This window comes from Cynoglossus semilaevis, chromosome 12 (genome assembly GCF_000523025.1).
Source record: "Cynoglossus semilaevis isolate Cse_v1.0 chromosome 12, Cse_v1.0, whole genome shotgun sequence".
Lineage (NCBI taxonomy): Eukaryota > Metazoa > Chordata > Actinopteri > Pleuronectiformes > Cynoglossidae > Cynoglossus > Cynoglossus semilaevis.
In genome coordinates this window covers 17034779-17050332 of record NC_024318.1, presented here as the reverse complement: position 1 = coordinate 17050332, position 15554 = coordinate 17034779, and the positions used below count along the sequence as shown (strand labels likewise).

Sequence of the window (15554 nt, the reverse complement as noted above, 5' to 3'; positions counted from 1 at the left end):
AAAGACTCCGCCTAGACTAACGCCATCTTCTGTACGGTGTAGAATATTTCTCACAATACAAGAGGCATTACTAAAGAATGCTTCGAGTCTTTATGATTTCCGTTTCCATTTTTTTATATAAGACATAACATATTATCGTGTGACTTAAAACATCAGCTATGATATATTCCAAATATAAATTGTAAAGTTATCTGAACTGGAATTGGCAAGAAAATAAATTATTATTAAAAAAAAACTTTTTTAAAAACAAACAAACAAAAAAGCCATTAAAAATAGTTCCGCCTTAAATTATTAAAGTATTTTAGTGTCCGTATTATAAGTGTTGTAGTGAAGGGCTCTGTTTAAATTATTTAGATGTATTTTAATTTTACATTATTTTGATTGTATATAATTACATATTTTTTATTATATGAACACGTGTATTTCACAATGAGTACATACACCGATTTTGCTACTGTAGTCCTTAAAATGTTTTTTAACACAAGCAATAAAGCTCCAGACCACTAGATGGCGACGATGGAGTTATTTGTTAGCTAGTTGGACAACTGGTGTAGGAGCGGCTGCAACATTGATTTTAAGAAAGACTTCAAACGTGCTCAAGCCAGTCTAAAGTCAGGATGGCCTCCGCAGATTTTGAGTCGAAACGCAAAACAATTCAAAGTTTCGTCCGAGCATATCCGGACTTTCCACAGCCAGGAATCCTATTCAGGTATGCAAATGTTGTCTGTTCTGAAGGCTTTATCGGCAGTAAAGATGTTTGTATTTTCTGGTTTTCCGTGTCTGCTTCTCGCTCACGTTTTCCCAGCAAGGAAATTTTAGCTCCAAGTCATGAAGACTGAAAAAGTAGTTCGCACAAGTCAGAGTTTGTGTTTCTATCAGTCTATTTGAACCAAAAGTATTAATACTTTTTATTTTCAACTTTTACATGTAGCGCCGTTATTCATTAACTCCATTTACATTTTACGGACTTTATTAACTTTGGTTCCTACGGTAATACGGTCCAAGGTCCTTCCCTGTTAAGCTCATCGGGACGTCCACCGATGGTGGGGACGTCCGCTGTCCCGGACAGGGTAAGAGGAGGTTCCCAGAACTCGAGTTGTCAGTTGAATATTTGTCAACGTCTACGTGTTGTTTCATGTCTTTCGCGCTTTGAAACAGACCTGCTGCTGACCTACTACTTGCTGCTTATTTCCATGACCAACAGTGTTCGTATGCTTTTTCGTGGATTTTCAAGAGCGATATTAGATCTGGATATTCAGTCTATCTATTGCTTAAAGTGCTGTGTGTACCTGCCTGTGTATGTTGGTTATACAGAGACATCTGTCCCATCTTGAGGGATCCAGCTGCTCTGAATACGGTGATCGACCTGTTTGAAGAACATGTGAAAAAGAACCACATGAAGGTTGATGTGGTCGTAGGTGAGTAAAAATAAAGAAGCAAATTGTTGTTTTTTTTTAATGATTATTGTTTAATGTATCATTTCAATTAATACGTATTTACTCGACTATGATATGCTAGCTGCATACAACCCCCGATTATTAAAATAGATTAATAAAATGAGGTGCTCTGCTGCCCTCTAGTGATTGGCACACACACACACACTATTTGAGAAGTACTAGACCAGGGCTGAATGAAGACTGACAATTCTCAGTCGTTTTATTTGTAACAGAACACGTATATACAGTATTTTAAGGCAAGTTGTATAACTACATGACACGTATATACAGTATTTTAAGGCAAGAATTAATGCGTGAAGTTGTATAACTACATCTTCATGTTATAAATGTGGTGACTTTTTTATGCTTTTTAAAACGTGTTATTGTCATACCAGTCGACTATCGCTGGTCAGCTGTATTAGCTTTTTGTATTTTTTCTATGGAGTTAGTTTTTCTTTAATACACCATCAAAATGCATATATTTTTTTGTATGTGTATAGGTATAGATGCCCGTGGTTTCCTGTTTGGACCTTTACTTGCCCAGCGACTTGGGGTTGGCTTTGTTCTGGTCAGAAAGAAGGGCAAACTGCCTGGATCATGCGTCTCTGTGGCATATGATCTAGAGTACGGCAAGGTACAAAAAAAAAAATCTTTCTTTACAATAGGACTTGACTTTGCAGTATACTGTATATCCTGCATGTATGTAAGAGATCATATCACGTATGTATATATATGTGTATATGTGTGTATGTGTGTATATGTACTGTATATATGTATGTGTGTCTGTGTATGTATATGTATGTATATATGTGTGTATATGTGTGTATATGTATATGTGTATATATATATGTGTGTATATATACATATATATGTATATATGTGTGTATATGTATATTCATATATATGTATATATATGTGTGTATATATGTATATACTGTATGTGTATATATGTATATATATGTATGTATAAATATATATATATGTAATATATATTACGTTACAATACATTTAGCAGACACTGTTATATAAAACGACTTACAATTTGAGTCAGTCAATCAACAATCAAGCTACAGTAAACATACAAAATACATGAATAATATATATAAATAAATATATACAAATAAAAGTAAAAAAAAAAAATTTAACTTTTATTTATTTATTTATTTTATTAAGGCAGAGGCAGAGGTGCAGGAGGACGCCGTGGCTGCAGGACAGAAGGTTCTGCTCATCGACGACCTTCTGGCAACCGGAGGTATTTTTTAAAACCCAGTGAATTTTACGCTGTCTCAGCCAAACTGACTCCAGATGAGGACACCGTGGATTTTGCTTTTTGTTTTAAACCGATGTCGCTAGTTTTATGTTTTCTTAAACTCACTCTATGCATTCAGTGCTCACACAGGTTGATTGGTGACATGGTAACAGGCTCCAGTCCAGTTTCTTTCTCATGCAGATGCCTGAGCTATTCAGCGCTCGGCAGCACCGTTTCTTTCTCATGCAGATGCCTGAGCTCGGCAGCGCTAAACACTGCTTTGTTTCAGCCTCACAGTTCGTCAAGCTCAACCCTTTGCCTTTTTAATAGCCTTCTTCCTTTTTCTTTCTCAATGTTCTTTTTTTACCACACCATTTCCTGGAGCTGTGTTGTGAAAATTATACAACACTGGCCTCTTCCCAGCTGCCGCTTGTGCAAACCTGAGCATTTTTTTTGAGTCGCTGTCAATCACGAGTGGTGTGTAATCAAATTCCCCAATGTGTAAAATTAGATCTCATCGCATGTGGTTGATTTTTGCCTTAGGCTCTTTGACTTTCTATTTATATGACGAGACATAGCGCTGTCCACATATAAGACTCACTACTGTTGTCTGCGAGGGTAGACTTCGTAATCAACCCGTGCCTCACAAACCTATCCACATCATACAGCGTTTGTTTGTGCTTGTTACAGGCACCTTGTTTGCGGCTGTGGAACTGATGAAGAAGCTGCAGGCCGAGGTTCTGGGATGCCTGGTGATCATTGAGCTAAAAGACCTGAATGGCAGCGACAAGCTCAAACCGCACAGTGTGTTCTCTATTATTCAGTACTGAGGGGTTAGAAAACCTGGTGGTTCACTTAAAAGAGTAAACACTGGGTTTCATAACAATCAGGTCACATGTCTTATTAGCATTAAAATAAGTCAGCAACCACTAAATCCTTTCTTTCATGGTAATTTTCACAACTTGTTAATCATTCAAAAATGCCAGCCAGCCACAGTCAGCAATATTACCGACATGCTTTATTAAATGTTTTTGTAAAAATTTTTGGAATACCATGAAAATTATTTTATGGACATAATGACTAGTATTTTCCAGAGCAAGGGGCTCCTAAAACTTCCAGCCATGCACAAATACTGTGTTACAACGACTAGTATTTTCCAGAGCAAGGGGCTCTACAGTGTTAACAAGTCCAACTTTGTTTGGGTTTTGAAATGACCAAATAAATGGAAATGTGCAACACTGCTCCTAGATCATGATGTCCATTTAATTACGATTAGCATTTACATAAGAAAAAGTGATGTCAAAATCTATTAGATTTAGTTACCGTCGTTGTTTTTTTTCTTTCAAAACCACTAGCACCAGGGAAATTGTGAAGTTGCTGCAATGGTAAAATGTGAATGGTTGTAAAATCTTGTTTGTACTAATAAATTCTTTACAAACCCAAAAGTGTTTTGCTTTAGATTTTTTTTAATTGACAGCTGGTATTTTTCAGTTCTAAGACAAATTCTTATCACTCATAACAATTTTTCAATTTGTCAGTTTCTCATCAAGTATATTTTTTTTAAATTCAGACTGATTTTCTTTCCGCTCATAATTGCCCCGTAAGAAAAAAAAAAACATTTGAAGCATCAGGGTTATTTAAAAAAAGAAATTGTATTTCTTAAACGCCCCCGGGGGCCACACAAAACGGCTCGGCGGGCCGCATTTGGCCCCCGGGCCTTGAGTTTGACACATATGTCCTAGATCATCATGTCCATTTAATTACGATTAGAGAGGCAAGCATTTGTAATTACGATTAGCATTTACATAAGAAAAAGTGATGTCAAAATCTATTAGATTTAGTTACCGTCGTTGTTTTTTTTCTTTCAAAACCACTAGCACCAGGGAAATTGTGAAGTTGCTGCAATGGTAAAATGTGAATGGTTGTAAAATCTTGTTTGTACTAATAAATTCTTTACAAACCCAAAAGTGTTTTGCTTTAGATTTTTTTTAATTGACAGCTGGTATTTTTCAGTTCTAAGACAAATTCTTATCACTCATAACAATTTTTCAATTTGTCAGTTTCTCATCAAGTATATTTTTTTTAAATTCAGACTGATTTTCTTTCCGCTCATAATTGTCCCGTAAGAAAAAAAAAAACATTTGAAGCATCAGGGTTATTTAAAAAAAGAAATTGTATTTCTTAAACATTATCAAAATTAAAATAGTAATTCCTCTTCATTTAAAAAAAATGGGTCATAAACTGGAGATGCAGTGATGTGAACATTTATAGATGGGGGGGGGAAACATGAAAACAATGATAAAACCACCTGTTCACAACAGGAGCATAAATGTGGCGTTAAAGTGACTGCACTGTTGTTATGAAAGACACAACAGTTTAAAAAAAAAAAAAAAAAAAAAACAGTGTAAAACCAATGCCAGAAGGGGGAAAAATATTTTAGAGTCTCTCCTCTTCTTTTAGTCTTTTGTTTAGTTTTTCCAGGACACTGCTCAGCTCCATGTTCTTATTTATCTTCAGGTAGAAATCCTTCCTGATTGGGTGGATAGTTAGCCAATCACCTGCCACTTCAGCCAACAGTCTAAGGTGCTTCTCCATCTCGCCTGGTAAAACACAGTAAAAGTGACTTAGACCTCATTGTTTAATTGTCATCAAATTAATAATACAATACCTGACTTTTAAAATGACTGATTAAACCAAAGTAAGGGAAATATAGTTGCAGCAATTCAATGTGATCAATGAAACTCTGTTGACCTCCCCCCCCCCACTCGGCAGAAATTATACTACATCCTGAACGACCATGACCATGAAGTTTTGAAAATAACACTGCGTTTAGTGTGTGTGTGTTCACGCTTAATGGCACAATTTATAAGAAATTTAACGCTAAGGAATAGCATCTCACAAACTAAAGAGACCCTGTGTCAATCTGGGTGATGACACGGGGAAACTTCTTTTTATCTCCCCGCGACTCACTGCGTATAATGAACAAAATGCACAGGCAAACAAATTAGCATTGATGATTTGCCAACGTCACTATACCATAGGGACATAAGAAAACAGATGCGTTGATATATCGCAATAAACTTGATATTGTATTGATATTCTACAGCTCTATACAAATTTGTTTGAGAACTCCTGTAAGTGAGTGGGAAGTGTGAATAGGTATTGATAAGAACGATGACGTATAGGTTGAAAGTCCATGATGTATGATTTTTTGAGGATTGTCTCAATATGTCTTTATACTCTTTTATACTTGTTAGGAATGTTTCACCATGTGCGCCTCAGAACTCTGAGGGTAAGCATGGTGGCTACATGCTAATCAGCTAGCCTTATTGTGCGAAAAGGCCCTTCATTGAAAAGCCGTCAGAGATACATGAATGTTTCTTAATTTCTTAACGTTTTTAATTTGACTTAATTTCTGTGTCATTGTAAGCAGAGTAAACTAACTCCAAAAAAAAAAAAAAAAGATTGCCAATTATCATGATGCTAACGCTAACTATGAGCAGCGCTGCCATTGCTGTAGCTAAATGAGAGAAGTAGACTGCCGTTCTCTCTGGTGACACATACCTGCACTAAGCGCAGACCTGTAGCTAGCCATCATCCGGTTACACGCCACCTCCATTATCAATGCTGGCCTCTTCTCTGCAACAAAAACTGTCCGCAGAATTCTCGACAGCTCCTCGAGCCGTGACATCATCAGCAGGCGCTCCTCCTGCACAGGGTTTCGCATCATGGATGCCTGGAGTTTCTGAGCCTCTTTTGCCCGGATCTGAAACGCCAAAAAAAAAAAAAAAAAAAAAAAAAGTTCTACACTAGACCAAAACATTGAGGAATAATCACTGGTGAAAAAAACCTGTCCCTGTACCTACCCTGTCCAGCAGAGACTGAGGCACTCCTTTTAGTGCAGCTGGGACTTGAGCAGCAGACGCAGTTGAAGCCACCGTGTTCGAGTCATCAGGTTTCTGTGGAGTTGTCAAATCTCTACTCTCTTCATCTCTCTCATCCGACTTGAGAGTGAGAGAAACCAGAGCCTTCTCCATCTGAACATGGGCCAGAGTAGAAAGCGATTAAAGACTCTAGAGTTTGACATTAAACTGGAAACAAGGGCCATGCTTTATCATTAAAGCCGTCACCGAACCAAAGAGCTTTTTGTAATCACATCTTTTGTCATCCCCGTTTACATACAGAGCTGTGATATGAATGAAAGTGCCTCGCTTGTTTTTACTTGCTGAACAAGTAACAACACGTTTAAATGCAAAACTGATATTTTCGTACAAAAAAAAACCCAAAAACATTCCTCATTATGAATTGTACATTGTAGATAAATTTAACCCCGTCTGGAATTGTGTGGTGTTGGGTCAAAGTGCCAACGTTAGGGTAGTTAAATTCATTTTCCTTGCAAAGCACAGCCGTAAGACCTGTTTTAATTTCTGATTTCAGTATCTCGTATTTTGACCCAGAATAAGCAATTGCACTAATAAAACATAGGAGTTGCATCTTTCAAAGCGTAAAACCTTTACGCTTTACAACTAATTTATAACGTATTCATAAATGTTTCTGCAACTGATTATTATTTATTGACATTACAAACATTGCACATTGCTCAGTAATATTATACTACTAATAATATAATACTATAATATTATATTATATACAGCTGTAAAAGCTGTAAAAGTGGTGTCTAGTTTATAAATGTCTCAGTACCTTAGGTGTGATGAGAGAGCGGGCCTTGTCCAGAACTTCCTGGGCTGTGGAAAGTTTCTCAGTGTTTGGTGGCTGAGGCAGAGGACTGACCGGGACGGCAGGTACAGTGTCAACATTAAAGCGAGGGTGCCAGCGAGTCAATTTGTCATCCGGGACAGACACTGGAGGAACCAATGACGACAGGAACTCCTGCAGACACAGACGGAGTTAGTGCCACTGATTTACTTTTGGAAATCATTTGAGACCTAAAAATACAATTTTGTCAGGCAGCAGTGTCAAACGTCCAGTTGTAAATGCTGTGTATATAATGGAGGGTATAGACCAGGCATGGGCAAACTAAGGCCCGGGGGCCGGATGCGGCCCGCTCCGCTTTGTAATCCGGCCTTTCAAACTTGTCTAAATTATATAATTGGTTTGTATTGTGATTGTACTTCTGCGTTTTCCCTGCAATGCCCACGTTTTCCCAATCGATGGCGTAGAAACGGCTAAAAGCATTTTAGCATATTAGCCTTTTCGCCGTTAATTTTTAGGACCAATTGTGGCCCACGAGTCAAATAGTTTGCCCACGCCTGGTATAGACACAACTCCATAAGGTATTAATAAATATTTCTGCAAATTGATTAATCATTTATTCAAGCTATAAATACTGTTCATTGCTGTGTATTAAAAAAAATAATTTATCAAGTTGAGAAACTCGGACGTTATGAAATGCTTTTTAAGCTCCTGCGGGCCATACAAAATGACTTGGCGGGCCGCATTTGGTCCCCAGGCCTTGAGTTTGACACGTGTGTTCAAAGGAAAAAAAAAAAAAAAAAAAAAACACCCCAAGATATCAAAGAGTTCTACAAAGAAAAAAAAATGCAATGTGACTAACCTTGTGGTGTTGTTTGACAATCTTAACCATGTTTCCATGGAAAACACGTCTTCTTTCGAGCAAACGAGAAGCTGACAAGAGAGGCCGTGCTTCCTTTTGGTCTAAGGATGGCAAAAGATTGAGTTAATCTTTGAGTTAACTGAAGCCGTGCGACTTTAGTTACAATGTGGTAAAACAACAGCACCAAACATAGAAAAAAAAAAGGGTTTGTGATCACCTGACAGGATGATTGGCTCTATTGTAAGCTGGTAGCTGCCCCTCTTGATGCTGCTGTTAAATGTTGGAATGTTTTTTTCCCGTCTTAAAGTGTAGCATTCGGGAAACACCGTCTTTATCTGACCCACATGGTTCTCCTCAAACCGCCTGTGGGAGAGAGAGAGAAGCATTAGCCTTTGTGCTATGGGCTTCCATTGGCTGAGTCAAATAAAGGAGCAAATAGGTTTTGTATAACATTATGAAAAAACAAAACTTATTTTCCCTGTGATTCAACTATTTATTAAATCTTTCACAGTGAGATTTTGCTAGAAACCAAGTAAATCCTACATGTTCATTGTGAGATTTGACAACCACCCACTTTGATTCGTTAAACTTACTTCTTCATCATGTCCTGAACTCCTTGTTTAACCCTAGCAAAGGTGGCTGTCTCACATCTGTTGTACAGCATAGCGACCACAGTGTCCATACTCCGGAACATCTCGGCTAGGACCTTGTACTGATAAGGGAGGGAGAGGCCCGGGGGCACAGCCTGAGCGAGAGTGTGATACCGCTGGTACGCTGGATGCTCCACACTGTAAGACCAAAAAAATATAAGCATAACCAATATACACACACATGTATATATACACATATATACATATACACACACATGTATATATACACATATATACATATACACACACATGTATATATACACATATATACATATACACACACATATATATATACACATATATATAAACATATACACATATATATACACACACACATCTACACATATATACACACACACATACACACACACACATACACTTTACTTTAGTGCCGGCTTATAGTCAATAGTCCAAAAATTACAGTATTTACATATAATATATGTAAATACATGTAACATTTAGAAGCGTGTTAGTATTAAACATAGAGCTATCACACCTGTCCTGGGCCTGTGTCTCACTCTGACCCCTCTCCTCTGTGACATCTTGTCTCCTCTGGGCTTTAGCTGCAAGCTGCTTTGCTCGTGCCAGAGTGTGTGTCAATGCTTTAGCATCAGGGACGGAGGACGGGGCCACATCGGGAACAGGACGTTTTTCCTCGCTTGTTGATGAGCCCGCCGGAGACAATGATGATGATGATGATGATAATGTGGTGGATGTACAAACAGAAGCAGCTCTCGTTGTTTCCTCTGCATGTTTCTTGATCCTTTGAAGACGGGATTTCAAAGCAGCAATATCGTCTTTACACAGAGCCTGAAGGAAGGAAAAATGACGATGAGATGGCAGATCACCATGAAAATAGACCCTCACTAATGACAGCCATAAAGGGAAAAATAGTTTTACCTTCTTGCCTTGGCCTATAAACTCTTTATTGACGACAACAGACTTCTCAGGAACTTTTTCACTGGAGGAGGTGGTGGTGGTGGTGTCTACGGATTCACTCCTGACGCTGAGGGGTTGAGCCTAAAAGAAAACAATGTAATATGTTCAGTGTCTCTACTTTAGAGCTTTAGATCATACAAAGAAAAACCACCATATCCATTTACTTTACTTAAAAGATAATTTGGCAATATTTTAATATAAAAAGCATTCAGACTGATAGAATAGAGTCTAAAAGCAGTTTTATTTTGAATATATATATATATATATAAATAATGATCCTTCAATGCTCAGCACCTTGGAACCAAAAAACTACTCCATAACAGACTGATACAAGTTTCCGCAATTGATTATTTATTCAAACTAAAAATATTGTTCATTGCTGTGTAATAAAAAAAAAAAAACTTGTAATTTCATAGGTTAAGTATTTCTGCTGTGCTTTTAGGCTCTCGCGGGTTTAGAAACGCAAATCGATTAAAACTCCACAGGTCTTGCACAAAAATGACTGACATTACCATCTGTACGGTCTTAAAAGAATTAAGAAAAACAAACGAATGTGTTTTATTTTTATTGTGCAGATGTTTGAGCTGGTTCTGTTTGATGAATGAACGCGACTTATACGTTTAAACGACTGGCATTCAACACAGACACCCATAAACACTGTTATACACTAACAAACTGTTAGTGTATAAACATTTAAAACAAACCTGTAAGACTATCGACATACAATGCTCATTATTGAATATGTTAACGGTACAATTCTAACGACAATATATTGTTTACCTGAGGAGAAGGTGGAGGCAGCAGGAGCTTCTTCCTAGCCGTCCTCCTCTTTCCCCTCTCGGGGTCTGTATCGGCTATGGAGTCGCTCTTTGTCTCAGTCTGTCTCCTTTTCTTGGCGGTGCTGTGTTCAGCGGCGGCTGTAGTCACCCCTGCTCCGATGTCAAACTCAGCAGAGCTCCTCTTTGGTGTCCGGGGACTGGAGGCATGTTTAGAGTCGTTGTTGTTAAGGGTGGGGTGGAGGCATGTTTAGAGTCGTTGTTGTTGTTAAGGGAGGAAGTCTCGTTGTTCGATCCCACTGCTTCGTCGATAACTCGCACAAACTCTTCGTGGACAGAGGAAGAACAAATGAGTGGCTCTCGGCTTTTAGCAGAGCGTGTCCGTGTGCTGCTGACGCTTCGCTGCTTGGTCGCTGCTTTCACGGGACCTCTTTTACGCTGTGAGAAGAAGTCCGTGACCCGAGCCTGCGACATGATACGGCTTTATAACTAGAAGGAAAAACACAAGAAGAAGAAAAAAAAGTCAAAGTTCCAACGCAACACTCCAAATCCGGAGTTGGCGCTGATTAAATAGTGGGTACCAACAGATCTCCGGAAGTGTTCACACTTCACAGGAACAAGAAATTCCGCGCGAAATATCAAAATCCCGCCTCCTGGTCACGTGGAACGGGGCGTGTTTTTATTTTCCAACACATTTTATTTCTTGGTAGCTTTTTCCTGACTTCTAATTAGAAGTCAAATTAGCAAATCGACAAGAAAAGCATTTAAGTCAATGTAAATTGTTGTTTTTTAATAACAATATTAATTAATAATAATAAACTAGCTCGTAAACTGAATCTAAAAGAGTTAAATGGAATGGAATTTGGAAAGGACAGAAAAGTGCTAGGACAGAAGGTGCTCTTTGAAGGAAAGGCAGGGACGCTATAATTTAAATATATAAATATATTATTTGTATATAACAATGGTTGTGTGGACACGTTTTATTGGGCAGCAAGTACATGTCCTGCCCATGCTGTTGTACATCGGTGCTTCTTATTTAAATATATTTTACAAATTGAGGCAATGATTAAACAGCGATTGCTATCTGCTGCCCTCACACTTCTATTATCAATGGCACTAAGACCTTTAGCTACCAGGTCTCACTCAAGACCAACAAAGTGTTAATGATGATGATAATGCAATGTCTTTCATTGTATCTTGTTGGCTTTCTTTGTTTTTGCAAATAAGATGTTGGTCCCAGAAACCACAACAAACCATCAAATCACCCATTGTCAATTATAAAGTGCTGTCTGCGATCATACTGTAAAAACATAATAACTTAGGTAATTTTGCTTTTATATTGTTGGTTTGATTACTTTCAGTGTTGCAAAATGTAACACTCCATACTTTTTGTATACTGTAAGTCTGCTTTGTTTTCATGAAAGTTTTAACGATTAACTTTAGGGATGTCAACCGATATTAGCACAATTAGCAGCATAATAATATTAGCATAATAATCTGTAAGAATAGCTTGAAGAGTCCCATTAGGCAACTGGATGTGCAATTTTCTCAAGAAAAGAAAATGATTTTCTCCAAAAAGTTCGTATTTAAATTCTTGAGAAAATTTCACGTCCAGTTGCCTAACGGAACTCTTCAACCTTGACCATGACCTGAATGACTGAGAATCTTCATAGACATGTCAGAATAGATTTTCAACAATGAAACCCCATAACGCAATGCCTGGGTTTCGCCAGATGATTACGTAAATGAAAGTGAAAATGGATTATTGTCAACCCATGAGTTTGTAGAGATGAGTTGGTTATTATTATTATGATGGTGTCTGATCAGCCAAATTAATGGTGGTTAAAGAAAGTGTTGCAAATATTTTACTCAGCATGTGGCTTTGCACATATGTAGGAGGTTACATTATGAACCAATACAATTCCCTATGCCAGGACAAATTATGTCACATGAGTTCCCATTTTAAAACCTACTGTTCTTGGAGGTGTTTGGTCTCACAAACTGCATTGGCAGCAACCATTGCAATGATTCTAATGTTATAAATTGATGTCACTCACAGCCGCGCCCAGACACATTTTCTAGTCCTTGCTCTGTTTGATTTAGGATCAAGAGTCTTGTAAGGAATACATTGCCTTTTTGTTATGTTGCCGTATTAGTTACTCAAACCCATCGATTGATGATAGCTAGCTAATGACACATTGTTAATTACTACTGATCAGCACTACCTAGTTCTTTAGCTGATTATCTGTCCATTGTGTTCTGGACAGGCACATTTCTTTGACTTTAATGCTCTCATGTACAGTGTCTTGAGCTTAACGTTAAAGCTATTCATTTGTTAAACAAATCACTTTATGTGTCTTTTGTCATGAAAAAAAAAAAAATACAGCATTCCCAACCACTTACATTTCTTCACAAGGCAGGCTTGATTCTCCTCACATGGTGGACATGCTGACTAATCACTGTCTGGAGAAGGCATTGTTAGCACAGTGTCCACATGTATAAAGGATGTCTACTGCCGTCAATTGAAATGCTGTCTTCAAATAATGCTCCTTAAGAGAAAGCTTTTAAGAGATGAGTAGTCCTTTTGACACTCTAGATCAGGCATGGGCAAACTAAGGCCCGGGGACCAGATGCGGCCTGTTCAGCTCTTTAATCCGACCTGGCAAACTTTTCCAAATGATATAATTTATTTATATTGTTACACTCCTGCCTTTTCCCCGCAATACCCACGTTTCCCCAATGGATCGCGTAGAAAATGAGAAAAGCTTTTTAGTATTTTAGCCTTTATGCAGGACTTTTACATGTCATTTATCTTAGTTCACACGAACACGCCATCTATCTGCCCCTGACCCGGCCCCCCTGTTCAATTTTAGTACAATTGTGGCCTGCGAGTTAAATAGTTTGCCAGTTCCCAAAATGTATAAGATCAGAATCGGAGGCAGAGCTTTTCAGCTAGCTTTCGGCGCCCCACCTCTGGAACCAGCTGCCAGTGTGGATTTGAGAGGCTGACACGTCTCTATATTTAAGGTTAGACTTAAATCCTTCTTTTTGAAAAATCATATTCAAAGGGCTGGTTCAGGTAAGACTAAGTTATGCTACTATATGCCTAGACCGCTGGGGTATTCCCCAGTGTTTTTTCCCACTGCTAAAACGCTTGCTCAGTGTGTGACATCATCTTCTTCAATCTGTATTGTGTCTCCGTATTGACTTAACCTTGAATAGATATTGACTTAATGCCTACAAGTGGAGAAAATTAAGATTTCTTAAATTATATATGGCTTCCATATGATGACAACATCTAATATAATATTCAATATACATTCGTTATAAATTTGAATTATTTATTATGTTTTGAATATGTTACAGTAACGTTGTTAAACATTGTTGACTAACTGTATTTGTGTGTTGGCCTCAGAAATCATACTAAATATTCGAAGGTTCATTAGTAGTCCACCAGGGAGCGCCATTGAAACAAATAATGTCAAACGGTCAAAGTAAAGTTTCCTTTTGAATGGTAAACTGACTTGTCAACCATCCACGTACACGTCTTTGAAAATGTAAATAGACCGCCTGGTTTTATATGTATCATTTATCAAAGGAGCGTATCATAAGTTAAAAAAAACAACAAAGGGAATTGAAAACCAAAAGTCAGGAAAGATCTTCTTTGCATCTTCTATGGGTAGACAGACGCATGTGGGCAAAAAGGTTAAGGGTCATTTTTAATCCATCCTGGTGGCAAAAAAGGATGTCGAAGGAAAATGTAGTAAACAGAATACATGCAGAATAAACATTTTATTTTGAATGTAGACACTTTGAAATGATGCTGACTATAAGTGTAATGTGTGTCATTTTACTCAACATTATACTCTAATTCTACCCTGTCAGTACCATAAACCGGTGTTTCCCAACCCTTTTTTGAGGCATGACGCATATTTTACATAAGAAAAAGGGTCACAAAATGTATATGTACTACAATATGATTATCCTTGAGATTGAAATTACTTACAATGTTCTTACTAACTGTGTAACCTGGGCCTGTTCAGTTGAACAAAATGCAGATGTACTGCCAGGAATTGAGGAAAGACACGCGAAGAAGAACATTTAATTATTCTAAATAAATAATACTTTTCTGACCAATTAAGTGAAATTCAATATTTTCCTTGGTACACTTGTTGCTCTCTTATTGCATACTAATGCGCCTGCAGAACAGTGGTTGAGAATCACTGCCCTAAACTGCATTAAAACGGACTTAAAACAAGTCAATCTTTAAAACCGTCCAGATCATTTTTCTTTCTAAGCGATAACATTTTGGGTCTTCTGATTGAACACAAAATCTTAAAAAAAAAAAAATTCTAATTTTTTTTATAAGGAGTTATAGTGTTCCCAGGGGTTGGAGTGAATTTTAAGTGTCTTCTAAAATCACTCAATTTCTTGAAACTATCCTGAATTTTCTGATTGAAACTTTTGGACTCATTTTAAATAAAAAAAAAAGTCTTTAATATATGGCACTTGATTATGTATGTTTTACTGCTTTCTCACTCACTCGCTCTATCCATCCAGCTACTTCCCTTTTTGTTTAAATATAAATGGTACACAGAATCTAATACAATTTCTATAATTTTAATTTTTTTTTATTGGAAACTACATTAAAATTTTGGTTTTTATTGTCTCAAATGTATTGTATAGCTTATATTCTACTTTTGTACTGTAAACGTTTTTGCTTGGTTATTGCGATTTCTTTCTCCTGATTGTGTCTGTCTTTGCCTTTTTGTTGCCACAACATCAACTTCGTCAAATCTAGTCTAGTCTAGTCTAGTCTAATCTAATCTAATCTAATCTAATCTGATTTATTCTAATCTAATCTAATCTAACCTAATCTAATGAACAGATCACCAACTAAATATATATATATATATATATATATATATA

At 37.3% G+C, this 15554-nt stretch overlaps 2 protein-coding genes across 2 annotated transcripts; one reads left to right on the top strand and one right to left on the bottom strand.

Annotated features, from left to right (window-relative positions):
- Nucleotides 1-514: 514 nt before the first annotated feature.
- On the top strand, nucleotides 515-3651 carry aprt (adenine phosphoribosyltransferase). Its single transcript, XM_008322539.2, has 5 exons — nucleotides 515-709; nucleotides 1315-1418; nucleotides 1937-2070; nucleotides 2610-2688; nucleotides 3376-3651. The coding sequence occupies exons 1-5, from the start codon at nucleotides 618-620 to the stop codon at nucleotides 3513-3515; spliced, it is 549 nt and encodes a 182-aa protein (XP_008320761.1). The 5' UTR covers nucleotides 515-617; the 3' UTR covers nucleotides 3516-3651.
- An 852-nt stretch (nucleotides 3652-4503) lies between these two features.
- On the bottom strand, nucleotides 4504-11245 carry cdt1 (chromatin licensing and DNA replication factor 1). Its single transcript, XM_025060548.1, has 11 exons — nucleotides 10906-11245; nucleotides 10630-10864; nucleotides 9811-9930; nucleotides 9407-9720; nucleotides 8854-9048; nucleotides 8478-8623; nucleotides 8261-8361; nucleotides 7387-7575; nucleotides 6552-6722; nucleotides 6250-6451; nucleotides 4504-5285 (listed from the first exon to the last, which is right to left on the bottom strand). Exons 1-11 carry the CDS (start codon nucleotides 11097-11099, stop codon nucleotides 5122-5124), a joined length of 2031 nt encoding a protein of 676 aa, XP_024916316.1. The 5' UTR covers nucleotides 11100-11245; the 3' UTR covers nucleotides 4504-5121.
- Between the last annotated feature and the right edge of the window lie 4309 nt (nucleotides 11246-15554).